General features: G+C 38.3%; 2 protein-coding genes and 1 pseudogene across 3 annotated transcripts; 1 reads left to right on the top strand and 2 right to left on the bottom strand.

The window, feature by feature from the left end:
• The first annotated feature begins 1141 nt into the window (after positions 1-1141).
• Positions 1142-3061, top strand: LOC104729792 (protein CANDIDATE G PROTEIN-COUPLED RECEPTOR 7 pseudogene; annotated as a pseudogene). Its single transcript, XR_015574334.1, has one exon. The product of XR_015574334.1 is annotated as a protein CANDIDATE G PROTEIN-COUPLED RECEPTOR 7 pseudogene (transcript).
• A 337-nt stretch (positions 3062-3398) lies between these two features.
• Positions 3399-5866, bottom strand: LOC104729806 (glucan endo-1,3-beta-glucosidase 10). Its single transcript, XM_087478101.1, has 2 exons — positions 4128-5866; positions 3399-3743 (listed from the first exon to the last, which is right to left on the bottom strand). Exons 1-2 carry the CDS (start codon positions 5328-5330, stop codon positions 3675-3677), a joined length of 1272 nt encoding a protein of 423 aa, XP_087334227.1. The 5' UTR covers positions 5331-5866; the 3' UTR covers positions 3399-3674.
• Positions 5867-5921: 55 nt separating this feature from the next.
• On the bottom strand, positions 5922-6605 carry LOC104729821 (uncharacterized). Its single transcript, XM_087478102.1, has 2 exons — positions 6294-6605; positions 5922-6211 (listed from the first exon to the last, which is right to left on the bottom strand). Exons 1-2 carry the CDS (start codon positions 6381-6383, stop codon positions 6116-6118), a joined length of 186 nt encoding a protein of 61 aa, XP_087334228.1. The 5' UTR covers positions 6384-6605; the 3' UTR covers positions 5922-6115.
• Between the last annotated feature and the right edge of the window lie 16052 nt (positions 6606-22657).

The following is a 22657-nucleotide window of genomic DNA, read 5'->3' as shown; positions in this document are numbered from 1 at the left end:
AGGCCGTGAGGGGAACTACCGGCTCCAATTAGAGACAAAACCGGAAGATCGACAAGGGAAAAACAATGGTGGGGAAGGGGATGGTGATCCGCCCAACACCATAATATGATCAATATCCCGCAGATGCCACAAGGGATGGTAAAGTATTCTCACCGTCGACTAGAAGTGTTCTCACCTCTAGGTTCATTCTCATCTCTCAATTTATAGCTTCATCGCGTTACCCCTCTGTTTGTCACCACTAGTACATTTCCGGTTTTACTATATCTTTATTCGTTATCGCACACGGTGGATTAGATGTGTAAGCCGAGACCTCATTGTCATTCGTTATGACATTTCGGGTACCCATAACTGAGATAATTTGAAGCAAATAGATATGTTGTTCATCTACAATCGGAAGTTCATGAAGTTTGAGAGGGTTGGTCAATTTCCCTCTCTAGTTATTCATGCTTCTAAGATCGACGAACGGCTGGATACTTCCCTTCTCTTGTTGCCGTCTTCGGCTCTTAGCGACAGACGGTCCTTCCCAGAAAAAGAAGTGTGTTGCCTCGCTTTCACGGGATTTTTTGCCTGTCCTTTTTGCCTTTTCCCGCACTGGGTTTTGGAGGGTCTCATACCTCCGAGGCAATCAGGGAGTAGTAGACACTCTAATTCCTTGTATAGGCTTTGGAGATGCTACATCAAAAAGTATGTGGCCTTGTTTGGTCATAGTAACTTTAAAATTGAATGGAATTCTTTCGAGATATCATTCACTATCCTTTGGATTGTTGTAATTCCCTATCTTTGGCATTGTTTTAGCCACTTTGTTTATTGTATTTTGGTCAGGGTTCTAAATCCCCATGAAGTCTGTTTTAGTTTACCCATGTAGGTTGTATGATGTTTATATGGCTACTTTTTCTAGAGAAAAGTTACTTGATCATAGCTTAATATAATGGTTTTGGTTGACAAAAAAAAAACAAAAAATTATATACGATGTCGTGCCGATACAAACCTAGTAATTTTAACAAAGGTTAGACATGAATAAAAACGTTTAAAGACTGCAAATTTCGAGAAATTAGGCAAAAAAAACAAACACACTTGAACGGTTAATAATTAGTTAAATTTAAAACCTATAAAGTATAAACTAAAATCTGACCAATTTTCAAAACTGAATTCATCAGTAAACCGAACTAGCGTATGTGTTGTACTGGTTTGAAAATTCTCATTTGGTGGAAAATTTCTAGGAATCCTCCGGTTTATTCCCTTATGTCGAAGGAATAAAAACGATGGTATTTATTTTGTTCCATACAGTAAGAAAAAAAAGAAAAAAATTTGGTCATCCAATCGTTTTCATCGCAGGAAGAAGAAAAGTTTGTTTTTAAGCTCTGGATCTTCTTTCTTACATCTGAGATTATTAGATTAATCTCTCGAGCGAAACCCTAGATCCATTCTCCTCCATGGATTTCTCTCAGCGTTTATCGTCGATACTTGTCCTTGTCTTCGTCTCCATCACCGTAGCTTCCGCTGAGATTCGGAAATCAGAGATCCGATCCGATGACCGACCCATCATCCCTTTAGACGAATTCGGTTTCACTCACACGGGTCGTCTCGAGCTCGACGGCTCCAAGATCTCGCTTTCCAATAACAATCCCGATCTAGATCTCTCCAAAGTGGGCTTCTTCCTGTGCACTAGAGACGCTTGGGTTCATGTGATCCAACAGCTCGAAGAAGAAGAGATCACATGCGCTCTGCAATCAGATCTCGTTAAGCATGTCTTCACCTTTAACAATCTCAAGGGGGGCGATAAGAGCAGCTTCTCCACCGTTTTCACGGAGAACGATGCAGATCAGTACTCTCTCGTCTTCGCCAATTGTCTCCAACAGGTGAAAATCAGTATGGACGTTAGATCCGCCATGTATAACCTCGAAGGCAAGAAGGGTGGTCGTGATTATCTCTCTGCTGGAAGAACTGTTCTTCCTAAGGTCTATTTCTTCTTCTCTGTCATCTATTTCTCTCTCGCTGCGACTTGGATCTACCTTCTCTACAAGAAACGTCTCACTGTTTTTGCAATCCATTTCTTCATGTTGGGAGTTGTTGTCTTGAAAGCTTTGAACCTTCTCTGTGAGGCTGAGGATAAGTCGTATATTAAGAAAACCGGAACAGCTCATGGTTGGGATGTCTTGTTTTACATTTTCAATTTCCTTAAGGGTATCACTCTTTTCACCTTGATCGTCTTGATCGGCACGGGTTGGTCTTTCTTGAAGCCCTACTTGCAGGACAAGGAAAAGAAGGTGTTGATGATTGTGATTCCCCTCCAGGTTGTCGCTAACTTTGCCCAGGTGGTTATCGATGAGACTGGACCATATGGCCAAGATTGGGTTACATGGAAACAAATCTTTTTGCTTGTTGATGTGGTCTGTTGCTGTGCTGTTCTCTTTCCCATTGTCTGGTCCATCAAAAACTTGCGTGAGGCGGCTAAGACTGATGGGAAGGCTGCTGTCAACCTCGTTAAGTTAACTCTGTTTAGGCAATACTACATTGTGGTTATCTGCTATATCTACTTTACTCGCGTTGTTGTGTATGCACTCGAGACCATTACGTCTTACAAGTACATGTGGACTAGTGTTGTTGCCAGCGAGTTGGCCACACTTGCATTCTATCTGTTTACTGGCTACAAGTTCAGGCCGGAGGTGCATAACCCATACTTTGTTGTTGATGATGATGAAGAAGAGGCTGCAGCTGAGGCGCTGAAGCTTGAAGACGAGTTTGAACTGTAAGTCATCACTGGAATAATCGTGTGGGATGTGATTCAGTCAAGAAATATACTTTGTTTGACAGGATGTTTGAGAGAGTAAACGGGATCATCAGCTGCTTGGTAAACCGGCGTCTCTTATCTGTTTTTTTCTTTTTCTTCTTCTTCTTCTGTTATCTTTCTTAGAATGCAATACCCGTTTTGTTTACTTGAGTTGTTAGGATACTTATATAGACACTATGAATGTCTTTCTCCCATTGCATAGTATGTGTGTATTACTGGTAACATAAAACGCTTGTTATACTTAATCTGCCTTTCATTTGATTAACAAAATGGCTGATGAGAAAAGTTGCTTAAGGAAGCAAACTTGAAAATAACCAAAGTTTGTGCACTACTATTGCCTTGTTGGATCTGTATTTATATCATTGCCCTCTGAAGTGACAGCAGGAAGAATTTGAATAGTATGTGGAGGTGGACCTTAGATTGATTGGTCACATAAATACAAAAGTTTGGCGGAAATTAGGTGTACGAATACGGAGGTGATTTATTGAAAGACACGGACATGTTTTAGTTTTACCTTGGAAAATTATCACTTGTTGCTTACGCCAAGATTCTGTCCGCCGCTACTCTGGCCTCAAATGTCTTCAAGTCATGATTATTGAAAGCCATGTTTTCTTTAGAAAAAATTATAATCGACCAAGCTTCATTATTTAAATATCTATGCTTAAACAAGAAAAAGAGAAGGATGAAAAAGGAAAAGAAAAAAGAGTTGGAGAGGGATGTCGGCACAACAAAGATGGTGAGTTTCCTGAATTCCATCATCCTCCTCCGACAAAACACCAACACAAGCTAATTAAATTAAATTTAGGGGCTATATCACGTCATCAACCGAGTAAAAAGTACAAGGCCGACGAGATCTAGTGGGGAAGCTTTTAGTAAAAGCCTTTTACAACCGAAGCTTGATGATGCAAAACAAGAGGAAGAACAAGACACACTCAACGAATCTGCCCTTTCCCTGCAAAAACGTCAACAAGTCAAAAAGTAAGGCACTCAGTATCAATTATATTTTCAGACAAAAGTGACCAAGCAAGAGTCATCTCCACGTGATAACCAATCCAAAACACATTGTCACAGTTTGTCGAGTTTTATAAAAAAAGATTCCAACTACAAACTTGACCACAATGTAATGTTATTCCTCCCTTATTCGAGCTTTGGAATTTCTTTCACCACTTAATTTTTTTTAAATTAAAGAATCAAACACATATATAAATAGACAGAGATGGTTTCATCCGACTAAATACGCAACTCACAACCTTCTAGATCTAAATGACTAAGAAAATGACACAAGCAAAATTGTCAAAGTAAAACAACAAATGAAGTGTAAAGTCGAAAACTTTACCCCGGCGAAGGAAATGGACATGTAATCCGGTGATGGGTTATCCGTGACCGGCGGGTAGATACCACCACCGCTGGAAGAGCCACCAGTGTTTCCACCGCTGCCACTGCTACTACCACCAGTGGAGTTGCTGCTACTACTACTATGAGTGGAGGAAGTCTTGATCCCAAGGGAGTAAACAGGAGTTCCATCAGGGTTGAAGAGACCGTAGTTCCTCTCGGAGGTGGGTCCAGGCTTCATGTTCTCGTTGAAGAGAGCAAAGACGAAGATGGTGAGATCACACTCAGGTCGAATAGGCGTCCTCATCTTCTTGCTCATCATCATCTTGATCAGGTTCCCATTGTACTTGCGAGCATTGTCGCAGGTGGCACCGACCTCCTGCGGGTCACCGTTGGAAGGCCATCCTGTCTCGGAGACGACTATGGGGACTTTCTTGTAGCTGATGCCGACTGCGTCAAGGGCGTGATAGACTGCGTCGACCTGAGCGAAGAGCATGTTGTCGTAGTGGAAATTAGAGCCAGGGTCGGTGAAGCCTTGATTTGGTTGGAAGAGAACGAAGTCGAGAGAGACGTGTTTGGGATTTTCTTCGTAGGCAAAGAAAGGGTAGGCGTTGATAAGGATTGGTGAGCCTGTCTTGACGTGGAAGTCCAAGATGGGAGTGAGAGAGCTGAGAAGATCTCGGCGGAAGGAAGTAGCTGAGGGAGGGTAAGACACGTCCAAGATGGCCAGTGAGTGAGCCGTCGTCACAAAGATCTGCTTGTTCAGGCCACAATCCACCAGAGCGCCGTGGATGCTTTGCATAGCCGGGAAGAGGGCCGCCGTGAGGGCTGAATTGTTGGAGGTGAGGACTTCATTTCCCACTACGATGGCCACGATCTTGGTGTTTGGGAGGTAAGCTTGGACGTTCTCCTTCACCCAGGCTTGAGCTTTTTTAGGGTCGTTCATCTGGGCCAGGTACTCGTTACCGAGGGCCACTGTGAGCTCGAAGCCGGAGCCGGAGAAGGCACGGAGGGCTTGTGGATCGGCGTCATAGAGCTTTACTTTCGTCGCTCCCACAGACTTGAGGAGAGGGATGACGTTTTTTGGGGGAGGAAGGTTGTTAGCGACCTGGCCATAGTTGATGCCGATGGAGGAAACGATGAGAGGAAGAGATAAGAGAGCAAGACACAACAGAGAGAAGAGAAACTCAGAAGAAGACGAAGCCATGGATGAAGAGAGAGAGAGAGAGAGAGAGAGAGAAAAAGCAAGAGTAGTGAGTGGTTGTAAGCAAGATGATAGAGGAGGCAGTGATGGGACCGGAGCGTTAGGATTCACTAAATTTCAAAGTAAAATAGTAATAAAAATAATGAAAAAGAAGAAAGAAGAAAGAGAGAGAGGGTAATGTTGGTTTGGAGATGAGCTGGAAGTCAGTGTCTCTGGAGCAGCAGAGAGAGCATCTTTCTTGTTTTAATTGCCATTCTCGGATTCTCACTTCTCATGACAGATCATTCTTGTCTTCTTCTCTCTTGGTGCTCTCACTACAACACTTGCTAGGTATTTGGGACAGCTATATGTAGTAGACAGAACACCAACTAACACTTTCTCTCTCTCGACTACTGGCACCACTCATGTCTTTCAACAGCGTTTGCTTCAACTAGTCTTTCCAATACAATTAAATTAAACCATATTGACTGAATGCTCCTAGGTTTACGACCTTGAATTACTTTTTCTACCAACAATAACCCATGATTCCAAACAACACCAATCAGTGCCAATGCCACACATGTTTGTCTCATATAAACTAAACGCACACCAAAATACGAAATCGGTAATAAATATGAAATAAAGTTTACCACAACAAAAGCAATAGAATGTTAATAAATTCTCAAAACAAGAGTAAACACTAAACAGAAGATGAATGATAAGATTAAAGAGACCCAAGTGACGCACTCACGCTTTGTATTAAAAACAAAAGCTTTTGCACCACCCAAGTGAAGAATTGTATTCAAAATCTATCTGTGTGCTGTGACCAGCGTCTCTATGAACCTTAAGCCATCAAACCTCGGCTCAAATTTCTCCGACCCATTCGTCTTCCTCGATTCCCAGACCTGATCAATTTCATATCGACATTTCAATTCAAACCAGAGCAATTGAATCGAAATCGCAGATCTTAAAAGTAAGAGATGAAACCTTTGGGGAGATTGGAGGAGTGGAGGAAGAAGAGAGAGCAGCGATGGAGACGGCAATTACAGAAGCCACCACACCGCTCGAAACCTTCATCTTCTTCGGATCCGACGACGCCGGATCTCGACCACCACCGACTCTAGAGCTGTGTTACCCGTTGTTTGAGGCTTTCCTTATATCAAAATTTCAATTAAACCAAAATTACCCTTCCTGCTTATTTTTTTCACCATTAAATAAAAAAAAAGTTTTTATTTTTTATGTTCTTTTTGTTTTCATTTTCAACTCTGTTACAAAAAAAAGGAAAAAAAATCGTATAACTAACTGCAAGAAAATATGAAATAGATATATTATATGAGCACATATACCTATATATAGTTGTCATGTGGTTAAGAGGACCATTATTTAATTCTGGTATTAGAATAAGATCTTAGGAAAAAAGATGGTTAGCTATATGAAATATTGGAGAATGCATGGTCACGCATGCCAAGTATAATATTGTAACATCAACTACACGAAGTATATGTATTGCATGACCACATGCATAAACTATATGACGTTATGTTGTCAACACCATAGACATACAATCCGGTACACCGGTCGAATGATTCCGGCAAAGACCGACATTGACTCCGGCGTTGACCAACATTGACCAAAAAAAATTATATTTTAATATTTTCTATTAAAAAACAAAATAATAAATTATTATATTAAATTATATATGGTTTTTCATGATTAGAAAACACATTCTATTATCTAATTATTTCTATATCTCTAATTTATTCATTCTTATAATTAGTTACTTTTATTTTTGAAGCTAAACTAATAGTTAAATAAAATTATTAATAATTATTTTCAAGAAATATATATATATATATAACATATGTAATTATTAATGATTTTATATATAAAAATCTCTGATCATCATATTATTTAAAAGTTTAAATACTACAAGAATCAATAAAATCAAATTCAACTATTTTCATTAGAAAATAATATGCAAAAGATTTGAGTATATGACTCTTTACTTTAAAATTTGCATGGTAAAGAGTATACAAAATTTTAGATACTCTCTGGTATAAAAAAAAATTTACATACTCCTAATAACATGTAAACAATAACAAAAAAAATTAACACTATTTACTTTTTTTTTTTTTTTACAACAAGAAAACAACACTATTTACTTTTAATAGATAAAATATAATGATACATAATTATTTTCAATATATAATATAAGGGCATTTGCAAAAATCCTCTTATTCTATATCCTTTTGCAAACATATCCTAAAATCAAGATAAAATCTATTAATATCTTGAAAATAATTATTAATTATTTTTATTTAACTATTATTTTAGCTTTAAAAATAAAAATTAATTAATTATAAGAATAAATACATTAGAGATACCTAAGATATTTAGATATTGAATAGAATGTTTTCTAATCATGAAAATTCATAAATAATTTAATATAGTAATTTATTATTTTGTTTTTTCATAGAAAAAAATTAAAATACAATTTTTTTTGGTCAATGTATATATATATACGAGTTAATATATATATATTAGAACACGAGTTAATATATATATATTAGAACACGAGTTAATATACGAGTTAATGTTTTCTATGCTAGAACACGAGTTAATATATATATATTTTTTTTTGGAAAAAAATGGCTAGCTACACGAAGTATTGGTGAATACATAGTCACACATGCTAAGTATATTATTGTATATTCAACTACACAAAGTATATGTATTACATGACCACACATGCTAAGTATATGACTCTTTACTCTAAATTTTGCATGGTAATTGTTATAAAAAAAATTAGACACTCTTTACTTTAAAATTTACATACTCAAAATAACATATAAACAATAAAAAAATAACAATATTTACTTTTAACATATGAACATTTTCATTTTTACTCTCTTTTACACAATTACAATATGTTAAATTAATTTTTAGAAATTGTTTTTTTAAGGTTTGGGTTCTCTATATTACATTTAGGATATATTTAGGAAATATATTAAAAATATCTTTAGATAGTGAATTAACATATAAACAACAACAAAAAAATTCAAAATATTTACTTTTAACATATGAACATTTTAATTTTTACCCTCTTTTGCACAAATACAATATGTTAAATTAATTTTTAGAAATTTTTTTAAGGTTTGAGTTCTCTATTTTACATTTAAGATATATTTTTGAAATATATATATAATATTTAGATATTGAATAGAATATTTTTTAATTAATAAAAACCATAAATGATTTAATATAATAACTTCTTATTTTTTATTTTTTATTTTAGAAATTTTTTTTTGGCCAACGCCGGAGTCAACACCGGTTTTCACCGGAATTAATCAATCAGTGTACCAGATTGTATGTCTATGGTGTTGAACACATGACGTTATATAGTTCATGCATGTGGCCATGTAATACATATACTTTGTGTAGTTGAGTATACAATAATATAGTTGGTATGTGTGACCATGTATTCACCTATACTTCATGTAGCTAGCCATCTTTTTCCCTTTTTTTTTGATAATTTTAAATAAATATAACATATATGTTGTTTTATTTGTTTCTAAAAATACTTTTCTTTTAGAAAAAAATAATGTTATTTATATAGCTAATTTATCATATTTGGAAGATAATTTTTTTTTTAAAACATCTAAAAGTTTTGTTACATCATATCATATACTGAATATGGTTTGAGCAAATTTCATCTATTTTGTAATATCTATATTGTTATTTTTTTTTTATCATATGTCATCAAAATTTGTTTATGTATGTTGATTTTTCTTTACAAATGTGTATGTTTATGTTGTTTGGTAGGTTTTCTTTGTCAAGATGATTTTGACAAACATACATTACATATTTGATATATTAATGAACCTCTTTTCGCCCTATTTTCATTTTTGTAAACAATATAATACCTGTATATATTGTTTTAAGGTAAACTAGGTAACAACCCGCACTATGTGCGGGATAAATCGATTTAAAGAAAATTATTATAAGTAAAATTATTATTCTAGAACCAATATTTGTTTGTGTCAAACATAATATGTAACTAAAGTTTTTTATTTATTTATTCAAAGCTGCGTTTTTCGTGTAAAAAATATGTTTCACCCGTAAAATCTTTAAATGTGAAAGATAAAATATTGATAAAATGTTACTATTTATTGCAACACGTCTTTTGTGTGGTTTAAAAATCAAATTCATATCTTTTATGTTTTATTTTGTAATCATAACAATTTTTCATGTTTCTTATGTAACCATAACAACATATACTAAATTATTTGGTAGTTTAATTAATTAATTTTATTATATGTTAGTAACAATCGGATTCTAAACTAATTTTTCTGAAGATAAAATAATTTATTGATTTAATATTTGTGATTAGGCTATTTAAATATTTTGAGTTAGTCGGTTTGTTAATATTTTCTATAAATAACAGATTATTACCAAAAAAATCATTATGAAAAAATTAATGAAATTTCAAAATCAACGTATTCGTGTAAGAATACATTTCACCCGTAAATTATGTGAACGTGGTAAAGAAAATATTTATAAAATATTACAATTTATGGATATATATATATTTTTGTGTGCTTTAAAAATTAAATTTTTATATTTATGGTTAATCTAGTAACTATAACAATTTTCATAATCTAATAATCACTCATTTTAAATATATTATGATTTTTTTGGGTACTAAGTTTATTTATAATGATAAGGGTTATTGTCTCATTCCTTTTTAATAGCACATTGATTAATGTACAATTCAAAAGTATATTCCTATTTGGTTATCAATATTTCCATTTTTAATGAATAATCACACTAAATATTGAGATTAATTAGTTTACATACTTAGATATTTATAAATAATCACACATCATGATATCCCCTAATTTGTTGTCATTTTTATATTTATTTATGAATATATATAAATCTATATTTATTGGGAAATAAGTTTCCTTTAATAAGTTGGAGATAATTCAGAAGTGATATATTTCTTTTTATAATCAATTATAGTAACTATTGAAAGCTTGTTATTTAAATTATTATGGTAATAATACTAACATAAAAAATAACATTTTTATATGATTTTGTTAATAATTTATATGTTTAATAAATTATATTTTCTTTATTTTTATTAACTTTATATGTTTTTATAGCCTTTTTAGAATATTTTACTTATATTGATTTAAAGAAATCAATATTTTATATTGATTTCTTAAAAATAATATAATTTTGACTTGTATATTTTGTAAGTAAATTTTAGTGAAATTTTGACTTAAAATAGTATGTAACTGTTTAATTAGTTTTAATATGTGATATTTAAATTTGTGTGAGAATAGATGACATATCTAATTATTATTCAGTTAATTATTTATTTTTAAAAAATATAGTGGCATGTTAATGTAATTAAGTAGAAATTTTAAGGGTTTTTTGCTAAATATGTCTCGAGCTCTCTAGCAACGACACATCAGTTTTTTCAAGAGAGTGTTTCTCTTTTAATATATAGGGGATTTAGAAATATCAGAAAAGGAAATGTATATTCTCTATTTCGTAGTAGATTTGAAAACTGGTGACAGCTTGTCCTGTGGGAAGGTTGTTAAAGGGTGGGGACCAGGGTTCGAGGAACGCCTGGTGCACCAATAACCTACTGTGGATTTGGATGAATAGTTCCAATTGCCCAGTGAGGGGTTAGGATCGATGCCCTGCAGGGCCAGCTTGGGGTCCGTTGGGGCGGCTAGCAGTGAGGCTAGTGGGGTCCACGGGACAGGTTGTTACAATAAAAATACCAAAATGAAACAACCCTTCCCGTTTTTTTTTTTTTTTTTTTTTTTAATACCTTAATTTACTAGTGGTCCCATACCCACTAACATCCTAACATCAATCAATAACCGCGGAGAATCAAATAAAACAAATTCCATTAAACCAAAAGAATTCCAACATTCAAATTCAATAACCAATAACATCACTCAAGTAAAGAGATAACCAACAACTAACATCCTACAATGTTCCTTTGACTTAATCTAGCAACCTAACAACAGCTAGATCACAATCAATCAAGTCTCTAGAACATCCTCCTCCTCATAGCCCTTGATTCCACGATCACACTTTTCCTTTACCTGCACACCACAAACAACAATTGAGATGCGTAAGTATTATCATAAATACTTAGTGAGGCCATCCTCCCATCTACTGGGTTATACACACAAGCAGATGAGACCCTCAAGTTCAAGCAAAACAAACAACACACAACAATACATCAAACCAGAAAAACAAGTCTCGGATAAGACTAGTGTCGACCGATGCCAAACGGTGTCGATCGATGCTACAACAAGGTGTCGACCGATGCCAAACAGTGTCGACCGATGCCCATCAAATTGGTGTCGACCGATGCTCCTGAGTGTCGATCGATGCCTCCTCTGCAGACACGATCTGCGCGAAACCCAGCGACGAACTCCGACTCCAATCAACCCAAAATCGACTCCAATCAAGTCTAACCATCTCGGAATTCACTAGAAATCACACAAACAACGAACCCAAGCAACAAAACAACACAAACCACAAAGAAAACACACAAACAAGAGAGATCTCATGCTTAGATCAACCATGGTCAAGCACTCACCTCAAGAACAAGAAGTTTGGATTGAGAAACGTGGAAAACAACACCTCCAGAAGCTTCCCCTTCGATTCCAGCAACAGCTAACCCTCCTACAGCCTCAGATCTCTCCAAAATCACCAAGAACAAGCCCAGAAATCTCAGAAAACGTTTTTCTCTCTTTTCTCTCTTTCTTTTCACTCAACGGCGACAAAATGAGACTCTGAAACCCTAAAATTCGTCCTAAGACACTTATAACTCAACTTAGGGATTTTAATTGAACCAAACCGAACCAATTCGGCAATTAAATCAAACCGGTCGAACCCAGAAATTAGTGGTGTCGATCGATGCCACTAGGGTGTCGATCGACACTCCTTCCAAAATCCCAAATTCTGGTTCGCGGATGTTACAAGAAGACTGTGTTTAAGATAAAATTGAAGTCTTTTGATGATTAGGCTAAAGGAGTTGAGAAGTTTTACAGATTTGGATTTAAAAGAAGCTAGAACATTGGTGCAGAAGACACTTGAGATTTGAAAGCTAGATTCTGCGGTATAGTGCGGATTGTTTTTAGAAAAACAAAACTATAAAAACATGTTTTACCATGATTACCCTATGAATTATGATTTTAAAAAGTACAAAAAAACATATAAAAACAAACCCGCAGTTTAGCGCGGTACTAACCTAGTATATATAAAGTTGGCATCACTTCTTATTTTCAATTTTAACAAATTAATTCAGATCATAACATAAAATATAAAGTTAATGTTTAGAAATAATTGAAATGTTTGGAGTGATCTATGTTATTTATCATTTTCAAAATTGAAAATGCTGAAATTTGTTAAACAAAGGTATATCCAAAAAAGGAGAAAATATAAATTATGTGCTCAATTTTTTTTTAAAAAAACGTATATATTCAAGAGAAATGTATAAGGTTACTTGAAATAAAAATTAAAGAAAACTCATTCTGAATATCACACACACAAAAAAAATAAAATAGTGAAAAATACTAAAAAGAAATTTGAGAAAAATGTTTGTAATAAAAAAAATTATAATAGTAGTGCTAGAATGTAGAAATTTAATTAAAATTTAAAAATAATTATATTTTTGAAGAAATACACATATTGAAAAGTTAGAGTAATCTTATAAGTTTGTAGATTTAGGAGAATCAGAATAAAAGAACACTATATAGAAAGATAGTAGATTATACATATCTTAAAGTAGAAAAATTGTATACGTGAACCCAATTTTTCTTTTGTCAAATAATTAAGATAAAATGTAATATTTGATATTATAATATGATGTTTGTGGATAGAAAGAGTTCAATTATGAGATTCATTACTATGAAGCAAAATTTACGTGTAGTAAAACAGAAACTTTGCGACAAAGGGTGGGTATATTCTCTAAGATTTTTTTACATCTACGTTAATAAGTAATGATCACTCAACCGATAAGAAAAAAGAGTATTGGAAGATGAAAAAAATGAATAATAGTTATGCTATGTTATAATAACCGCGAACCAAAAAGCGGAGTTTTGGTGGGTGTGTCGATCGACACAAAGGTGGTGTCGATCGACACAACGTTTTGGTCGGATGTTTGGCCCAATTTCAGGATTCTCGGTTCAAATTGGTTTGGTTTGGGGGTCGTATTTAAAGTGGGAAATCAACATTTTTGGGTATGGAAAAACCTATTTATCGCCTCCTTGGTGTGAAAAAGAGAGAAAGCGATTCCCAAAAGTTCTTGAAAGTTCTTGAAGGTTTTTCCTGAAGGTTTTGTCCCTGTTCTTGTGAGTTTTTGGCTTGGAGGTTGGAGATCTAAGGCTGAGAACGTGGGAGAAGCTTGTGGTGGTGTGGTTTTGTCGTTTGTTGGTGAGATCTCATTGTTTTGGCAAATGTGAGTGCATGACCATGGCTTATCTAAGCTAAGATCTCTGTTTTCTGTGATTTGTCTGATTGATAACAAGATTTTCACTGATGTGTCTGTATTTTATAGGTTTTAACCATAGTTTTTAGGTTTGTTTTGAGTCTTTTATTGAGTCAAAGTGTGCTTTTAGAGTCTTTTTAGTCTTTTTATGAGTCTGTACATGTTCTAGGCTACTTTGGAAGGAAACTGAGTGTTTTGGGGATGAAAACAAGCATCTGGAGCAAATTTGGTGAAAACTGATCGGACTAGCGAGCAGATGGAGCAAACACAGAAAAAGCATCCAGGATCGGCTGATCCACATTTGAGATCGACCAGTCCCGTACCTGAAGCAAGTTTTCCTTATTCGTTTTAAACCGACTTTTAGGGTTTTATTTTGATATTTAAGTTAGAGGCTCGGCCTCCAGAGACATAAGCTCTATTTTTCTGAGACTATTTTGTATTGAGAGCAAAGGGAGAAGATCTCTAATCCTTCTTGACACTTTTGAGAAGATTTCTAAACCCTATTTTCTATTCTTTTGCAATTCAATTATGTTATCTTCATCATTGATTTGCTGTTTCTGTTTCTCTATGGCTGAGTAGTTTCACTATTGGGTTTAGGGTTTCAGAAAGGGGTTTTATGATTTATTGATGCTAGATTTGTTAGATTAGGGATTGATCTTATTGTTCTTCATCTATAGTTATTCTTAATGCTTAAGCTAGACTGATCACCTAGATTAAGATCTTAGGTTTAATTCATCGGGGAACCAAAGTGTTGTTCAGTTGCTTGAAAAGAACATAGGTGAGCAAGGTGATCCTTAGCGAATGAAAGTTGAAGTTAAGGCACCTTGTGAACTTATCAAACCTGAAACTTATTGCTTGCTAGGATTGCTAGATTCAAACGACGGTTTAGAGTTTAGTAATTTCATTGCTTAGATAGTTATCGCTGCGAAAGTAGAATAGCTTTACAAACGTGATTTGACTTCAAGAATTGTGTTTAATGCATCCCTACCTAATCATCGAAATTCGTGATCATAATCCCTAATGATTCCCAACACCCAATGTTTTTTTTTTTTTTTTTGATTTAGAAACAACTTATTTACTTTCCGTTTTTGATTTATTACTTGTTTCACAAACTTCCTATTTTGTCTTAGCTATATTTGATCTTGATAATTTCATAGTGCAATTGCTTGGTCCCTGTGGATTCGATCCTGAAGTGTTACAACGATACCACTAGATTGTGGTGGAGTACACATTAGGTTTTAATTGACCTCTGATCCCAGCAGCCACACCTATTTGGCGCCGTTGCCGGGGACCAAAACGTTACCTTTGAGATTCTAGATTTAAATTTAGTCTAAGATTTATTTTATTTTTATTTACTAACTAGTTATTTTGTTCTTTCTCTTGTGTTTTAGGTGCATGCAAACAAGAAGCCACAAGCCTACTGATTTGCGTAATCTGAGAAACGAAGAGTTAGCCCTACTTGAACGAGAAAACAGAAAACCGAAAGCTAAAGCTGATAAGATGGAGGATGGACAGAATACAGATGGTCGTCAGCCTAACCCTCAAGAGGTTATTGTTCCGCCACCTACCCCTGTTCCACAATGTCAGGCTCCACAAGAGCAGAATGCGGCTGAGCTGAACCCACCAGCAATGTAGTGACCCTCACCAAGAGTAGAAATCTTAAAATGAAAGATCGGAGAAATGGCCCGGAAAAGACGTAAGAAAGAAGAAGAAAGGAAATAAAGGAGAATGGCCTAAGGAAGTCCGAGAAAATATTCGTAAGTTGGACAATGGCCGAGCCAAAAGCCGGAGTAACCGAACGTACGACCGAGACCCTAAGACCGATCAGGAGCCAGAAGAATGGGCCGAGAAGGCCGAGGACTCGAGAAAATTTGTCGAGGATCGAAGGAGTTGCCAAGTACTCGAAAAAAAAAATTGTCGAGACTCGAGGGAGTTGCCGAGTACCCGAGAAAATTGTCGAAAGCTCGAGGGAATCTGCCAATGACTCGAGAAAGTGTCGAGATATCCGAGACGTGTAGTCGAAGTTGCCCGAGACGTATCGCCGAGGCGTACGGTCCGAATTGCCCGAGAGACTGCCGCACGTACCGAGCAGAACGTCCGGACGGTCGAGAAAATGATCTGACCGAGTCGAGAAGTACCGGAGGGAACGTCGAAGGTGCCGGACGAAGAATCAAATATTTTGGGGAAAATTAGTGTTCCTCAAAATTTTGACCAATAAAAATTGAGGAAAGTGGAGAATTAAAATAATCAATGAAGAGTTAGTGGGAGAATTAAAAATCCAAGGTGATTAAGAGGAGATAGTGGGAAGATTAACTTAATCAAACTGATTAAGAGGATTTGGCAGAGTTCTATTGGCTGAGAGCTAAGATTAAGCCTTGATTAAGTGACATGCACTAATAAGAAGCTTTACATGCACTAATGGAGGAGTTTTCATGCACTAATACAAGGGGGATTAGTGGATTAATGGCGAGCTTCCATTGGAGGTGGGATTCACGCAGCCCATGCAAGGGGTGTAGGTGACACTTGTCGAAGGGCATTAAGGAGGAAGCCTTGAAAGTTTGCCTATAAATACAAGGCAAACGATTTCATTTGGGTGTTTAGCACAAAAACACTCAAAAGCTCTTAAGTTATTTCGAGAGAGAAATAAGAAGAGATCATCGAGAGAGAAAGAAATCATCGACATTGTGTCGAAGTAATTATCGAGGAGGAGGTCAAGAACGATCGAGAAAGAGATCGAAGGAGAGGCATTGGTGTCAAGGAGTTGGTTGTGGATCGAGGTGATCAAGAGGAAAAGCTGTCTGATCGTGAGGTGCAGTGAAGTCCGAGGGAAATCATCGACGCGTAAAGGTGAGTCTGTGGTAAGCATGTAGAGTCGCTTCCCTTTTTGTTGCGGTTAAAGGATATTGCATGCATGCGAGAATAAGTGATTGGCACGGTGAATAAGGGGGATTCACTTGAGGTGCGGTTAAAGAAGAGATTGGGTAAATTAAACTCTTAAAAGGTGGTTTAAGAGTTACATGCATGATCGAATCTAGAGGGATTCGAAAATATTAAGCTTTGCTTAAAATTGGGTTCATGCATGAATTGATAAGTAAAGTGGATTGCATGTTAATGCATAAAATTTGGTTGAGATTGATCGCATGCGTGAGTTGCTTATAAGGGATGTAAGTGGCTAAAGCGACTGAATCTACATGCGAGATGTGGGTTTGGGATGGTTTAAGCATGAAGGGTGCATGCATGTAAAATAATCTTAAAGTTGCTTGATTTGCTTTCTTGCTTCTTATGGATTATTCTATGTTGGCTTTTCTTGCGTGATATAAAGCTGGTGTGCTTGGTATATCACGGCTTGAATTAAGCATGATGTGGGTGTGGTGGTAGCTTAGTCTCTTGAAATCGTTTCTTGAGTCTTAGCTAGTAAGGTATCGATCCGCTGTTCCAATTATGAGTGTCACGCGTGAGTTCCCGAAGACCACCCGCACGGGGATACTGTCACGGCTGGCTAGCTACCGGCATGACTGCTGCATGACGATGTGGCATGAGTGTGTGTGGGCTCATGCTGGTGACCTGTGTGGTCTCGGCATGGAGCAGGTGTTGGAATGGAACAGGGTATCGAAGGGCCCTAGGAGTAAAGAGTCTAGAGTATTCAAGTGTTTCTTGTTATGTCTAGTCGTCCTTGCATGTTGTGTGTTGAGTGCGGTGGTGTGAAGTATAAGCGTCTTATGCTGGACGTCTTAGTAAGTTGTGTGATGTCTAAGAGTCTTGGAATTAGACGTCTTAGTAGGTTGCGTGTGGGAGACACGAGTTTAAGACCCAAGTGATTTTCTCTTGTGGCTTAAGAATTGCCTTCCTCTGCTGGCGGCAGAGTGGAATGGTGCGAGATAGATCGTGGTGATCTAATCTCTGTTGCATGGTCGTTGGTAGTGGACAGAAAGCTTCCGCTATAGCTTTTGTTGCGTTGCTTTGATGTTATCGCTAGCTTTGTGGCTTGCTAGCTTTCTTTGGTTGCCGGGGTAGTCGGCTTGGGAAGAGTAGTATCCTGGTTAGGATAGAAGGGGGTACCCAGACTCACTGAGTAATCCTAGATTACTCATGACTCTTCGTTTTGGCCTTGCAGGGAAGCCTAAGTGAGTCTAGAGCCGGAGCAAACATTAGGGTACCGGATAGGGTTTTCTTGTGTTTCTTGTAAAACCCTATATTTTCTTAAACGACTAAGAGTAAAGTTTTCCGACTATCTATATGTATTACTTTGATGATTTATTTTCGAAGAAATATTTTATTAAAGTGATATATTCGGTTTTCAGGAAAGCATGGCAAGTTGCAAATGATACTCGGCCTTGTCCGGGCCAACACAACGCACCAGGCCGCGAGGGTTGAAAAGCCTAAGTAACCTCGGTAGTGGGTGGGATTGTGCTAGGGAGGACCGGTCGGGAAGTCTGCAGCTTCCGTCCCTCGGCCGGATCACCTCGGTGCAGTTCCGCAAGTGGCGTCTCGTGGCTGCCCGATGACCTTGGTGGTCATAGAGCGGTTCGGGGGCGTTACAACGGTGGTATCAGAGCGGTGTTTTCGAACCCGCGAGCACTTGTGCATTTCAATGTTTTATCGAGTAATGTGTCGCGAGAGCATGGAATTTTATCCGGACTGTTTGCTTGTCTAGTCTAAGTTGAACCTTAGAATGATTTAAGCATCTAACCTTGTTTCTTGTGGGTTTTAGATGCATTCAGGTGATTCAGGTTGCGGGGATGGTTCAGGGGATGAGGGGCCGAGACATGAAGAGTGTGGGCATCACAATGGGTATTTGTCGACGGAATCAGAAACCAGTCGAGAGCCGAGTGATTCGAATGACTGGGATGAGGACGGGGTGTTCGACGCAGACGACACCAACTGGTCGATCGAGACCGATCCGTCCGAGTGTTTAGATGGAACGGAGGAGGTGGAAGTTGATCGAGATGATCGAACTATTGTATTGGAGATTGGGGAGCCGAGCCGTCTTCAAGTTCGAATGGACGCGCAAGGCAAGTTTGAGACTCTTCCTGTTGGAGATCACGGAGAGGCAGAACTGGAATTAGCCGATAGGCTACAGAAATTGCTATTGGATCTTGTGGAGGATCAGGGCGATGATATTAGTCCCGAAAACTATATGAGGGAGTATCCGGAGGCGGTTGATAAAATCCTAAATTTCTTGACGGACGTGTATGTGCCGGAGGAAGGAGGTAATGCTGGTAATGCGGGTGTGGTACCTGAAACCGGAGACATTAGTGAAGAGCGACCTGCGGAAGAGAGACCCGAGATGGTTGCGAGGATCGTACTCATGATAGATGAGATGCGCTCACCAGAGCGGGTAAATGAGAATGACGGGGAGGTCATAGTGCCGGAAGCCAATGGAGAAGAGAATCCGGTAGATGGAAACTCAAAGACCGAGAAGCCGACCAAGGAGTTAGAGGTGATCGATCTTGTGTCAAGTGACGACGAGGGGATTCCGACTTTTATAGTGGAACCAAGGAGAGACCAAGACCAAGAAATTGAGGCTAGTACGGAGCCGAGAGAGAATGTGAGGCGATGGGCCAGTTCAAGCCAAGTCGTGAGAGAACGAGGGGAATTGAGCCAAGTTGCACGAGACCGAGGAGAACCAGATCTCCTAATGCCAGACCAATACGTACCAAATCAGGCGGAGCAGAATCAGATTGTGCCAAGGCGCAATAGTCCCATTAGAGCCGTGCCATTGCAAATGGTGTTGCCGGGACAAGAGGAGGAGAAAGAAGAGGAACCAATTGACGTGGATTTGGAAATGCTCGCTAAGGCATACGAGCTGAGAAGGCAGAACCGAGAGCAACTAAGGATGGAAATTGGAGAAAGTAGCACGAGTTTGAAGAGAACAAGGGAGTACTACCAAGAGTTGCAGGCAAAAGGGGAGTTGGAGATGCACTCCATAACGTTCCAACCAAGAGGCAGGCTGAGAGTGCGAGCCACTGCCAGGAAGAGGGTGGTCTACCCAAACTAAGTTCACATGAGGAACACGCCCTATTGCGAGTTGTGTGAAGGCATCGGGCATTGGACAAAACATTGTTGGAGACTGGCGTTGAGACGCATGTGTGACCCGTCGAAGGAAGATTGCGAATGGTGCGGCGAGCGAGGGCATTTCGCCTATCGCTGCCCAAACCCGGATCGCATGAGATACTGGAGGAGATGCGAGGCGTGTGGAGAACCGGGACATCCAAACAACCACTGCTGGAGGACGAGACCTTAGCATTTTCCGGACCCGGAGTATATGGTATGCACCGTGTGTGGTGGAAGAGGACATTATGTTCATGAATGTCCATATCGGATGGTGCGAGAGAGGATGAGCGCCAACCAGCGAATGGAAGAGACGGGAGGGAACCCGTTAGGCCGAGATGGCCGGAGTGGTGTAAGTCCCACGGAACAAGTTGAAGCTTCGTTGTCTGCTGCCTCTACCTCAACCGAATCTCCTGCCGGACCGCCACCTGATGAGCCAGATAGGGAGTGGGTGTGCACGTGCGAGGCGTGTACTAGGCTCAGGAACCAGTAGGATGCTGGGGTGTAAGGGAAGTTCTTTTTTTTGGGAGTAAGTGTAAAGGGTTGGATGATTTCTTTTTGGCATCTAGACTTAACCATGTTGTTGTTGTCTAGGATCCGAACCCTTAGTAATTTCGGCTAGAATGGTGTGGAACTTGTGTAGCTTTTTTCAATCGGTTTGTAAAAAGTACCTTATGTTCTCTAGCCGTGGTTATGGTGTTGTGTTATGTAAAACTTACGCTAATCCTTGCTTGTTTTATTACTTGCTTTGATTGTTGCTTGAGTTTTATACGTTTGCATAGTTAATTTATTGCATAAGCATTTGCATGATTAACTTGCACGCAATCGATGAGGATTCACGTAAGACACCGTTAAGCACGATCAGACAAAAGAGAAGAAGCTCAAGAAAGAGCAGGAGAGAGTTCGACCCGGCCAGAAAAGCCAGTTCGAGTTGATTATTGAAAGATGGAGACGAAAAAAAAAATGATGAGGAAAGTCCAGTCGAAGGCAAAGAAAATCAGGGAGGAAAGAGTAGTGCAAATGAATTGGCAATGGCGAAATTAAAGAGGTCAAATATGTGACCCGAAAAGTGCAAGAAATTAGTGCATGGTCCAAGAGTAGGACAAAAAGGGTGCAAGAAAATAATCGGCGGCAAAAGAAACAGCATTTCTATGCTAAGGGGCAAGATATGGGCAAAGATATCAAGTCAAACTTCAGAGTATGAGAATCGAGGGAGATGTTTGAAGTGGAATTCAAAGTGAGATGAGAAGAGGTTATGGGGAGTGCAAAATAAATTTGGGCGTGAAGCTAAAGAAAGTGGGAAGTTGAAATCCCAAGGAGCGCGAAGTTAAAGAAAATGAGGGAGATTGAATCCAAAGGAGCATGAGGCTCAGGAGATTGGAGAAGTTAAAACCTTAAAGAAGGCAAGGTTAAATGAATTGGAGAAAGAAGATTGTTGGTAAAAGAGATGGGAAGAGCCAGAAGGGCAAAACGCAGCAAAAAGCAGCAAATAATGTGCTGGGAGGCACAAGAAGTAGTACGGTAAATATGTCAAGACATTGGAAGGAATCAAGCTAGAAATTGAAGGGAGAAAAGAAAAGAGTCAGGAACAAGCTGAAGAAAGAGAAGCATTGAACTAAGGAGTTAGAGTAGCGAACAGGCCATGGTGCATCGCGATAAAAGCCTTAGTGTTTAAAGAACATAAGGATTCAGGAGGAGCCAAGTATATGTTGGAGATGAAGAAATTTTTCCAAGAAGCATAAGCATCGAGTCCGAGTGCTTAAGTGAGACGGTGTTATAGGCGTGATATAAAATGTTGGAGAGGAGATGGCCAAGCAAAGGAGGTTTCGGTGAAAATAAGAAGGTGATGGCAATCACAAGATAGTGATACCTTTGTTAAGAGGTAGTAACACCACCAAGAGAAGGAGAAGGCGTGAGAATTCGGGGACGAATTTTTATAAGGGGGGGAGAATGTAGTGACCCTCACCAAGAGTAGAAATCTTAAAATGAAAGATCGGAGAAATGGCCCGGAAAAGACGTAAGAAAGAAGAAGAAGGGAAATAAAGGAGAATGGCCTAAGAAAGTCCGAGAAAATATTCGTAAGTTGGACAATGGCCGAGCCAAAAGCCGGAGTAACCGAAAGTACGACCGAGACCCTAAGCCCGATCAGGAGCCAGAAGAATGGGCCGAGAAGGCCGAGGACTCGAGAAAATTTGTCGAGGATCGAAGGAGTTGCCAAGTACTCGAAAAAAAAAATTGTCGAGACTCGAGGGAGTTGCCGAGTACCCGAGAAAATTGTCGAAAGCTCGAGGGAATCTTCCAATGACTCGAGAAAGTGTCGAGATATCCGAGACGTGTAGTCGAAGTTGCCCGAGACGTATCGCCGAGGCGTACGGTCCGAATTGCCCGAGAGACTGCCGCACGTACCGAGCAGAACGTCCGGACGGTCGAGAAAATGATCTGACCGAGTCGAGAAGTACCGGAGGGAACGTCGAAGGTGCCGGACGAAGAATCAAATATTTTGGGGAAAATTAGTGTTCCTCAAAATTTTGACCAATAAAAATTGAGGAAAGTGGAGAATTAAAATAATCAAAGAAGAGTTAGTGGGAGAATTAAAAATTCAAGGTGATTAAGAGGAGATAGTGGGAAGATTAACTTAATCAAACTGATTAAGAGGATTTGGCAGAGTTCTATTGGCTGAGAGCTAAGATTAAGCCTTGATTAAGTGACATGCACTAATAAGAAGCTTTACATGCACTAATGGAGGAGTTTTCATGCACTAATACAAGGGGGATTAGTG

The sequence above is a fragment of the Camelina sativa genome, chromosome 12, assembly GCF_030686135.1.
Source record: "Camelina sativa cultivar CO46 ecotype springtype chromosome 12, ASM3068613v1".
NCBI lineage: Eukaryota > Viridiplantae > Streptophyta > Magnoliopsida > Brassicales > Brassicaceae > Camelina > Camelina sativa.
Note: the sequence above shows the minus strand (reverse complement) of the source record. Positions and strands in the feature narration are given on the sequence as shown.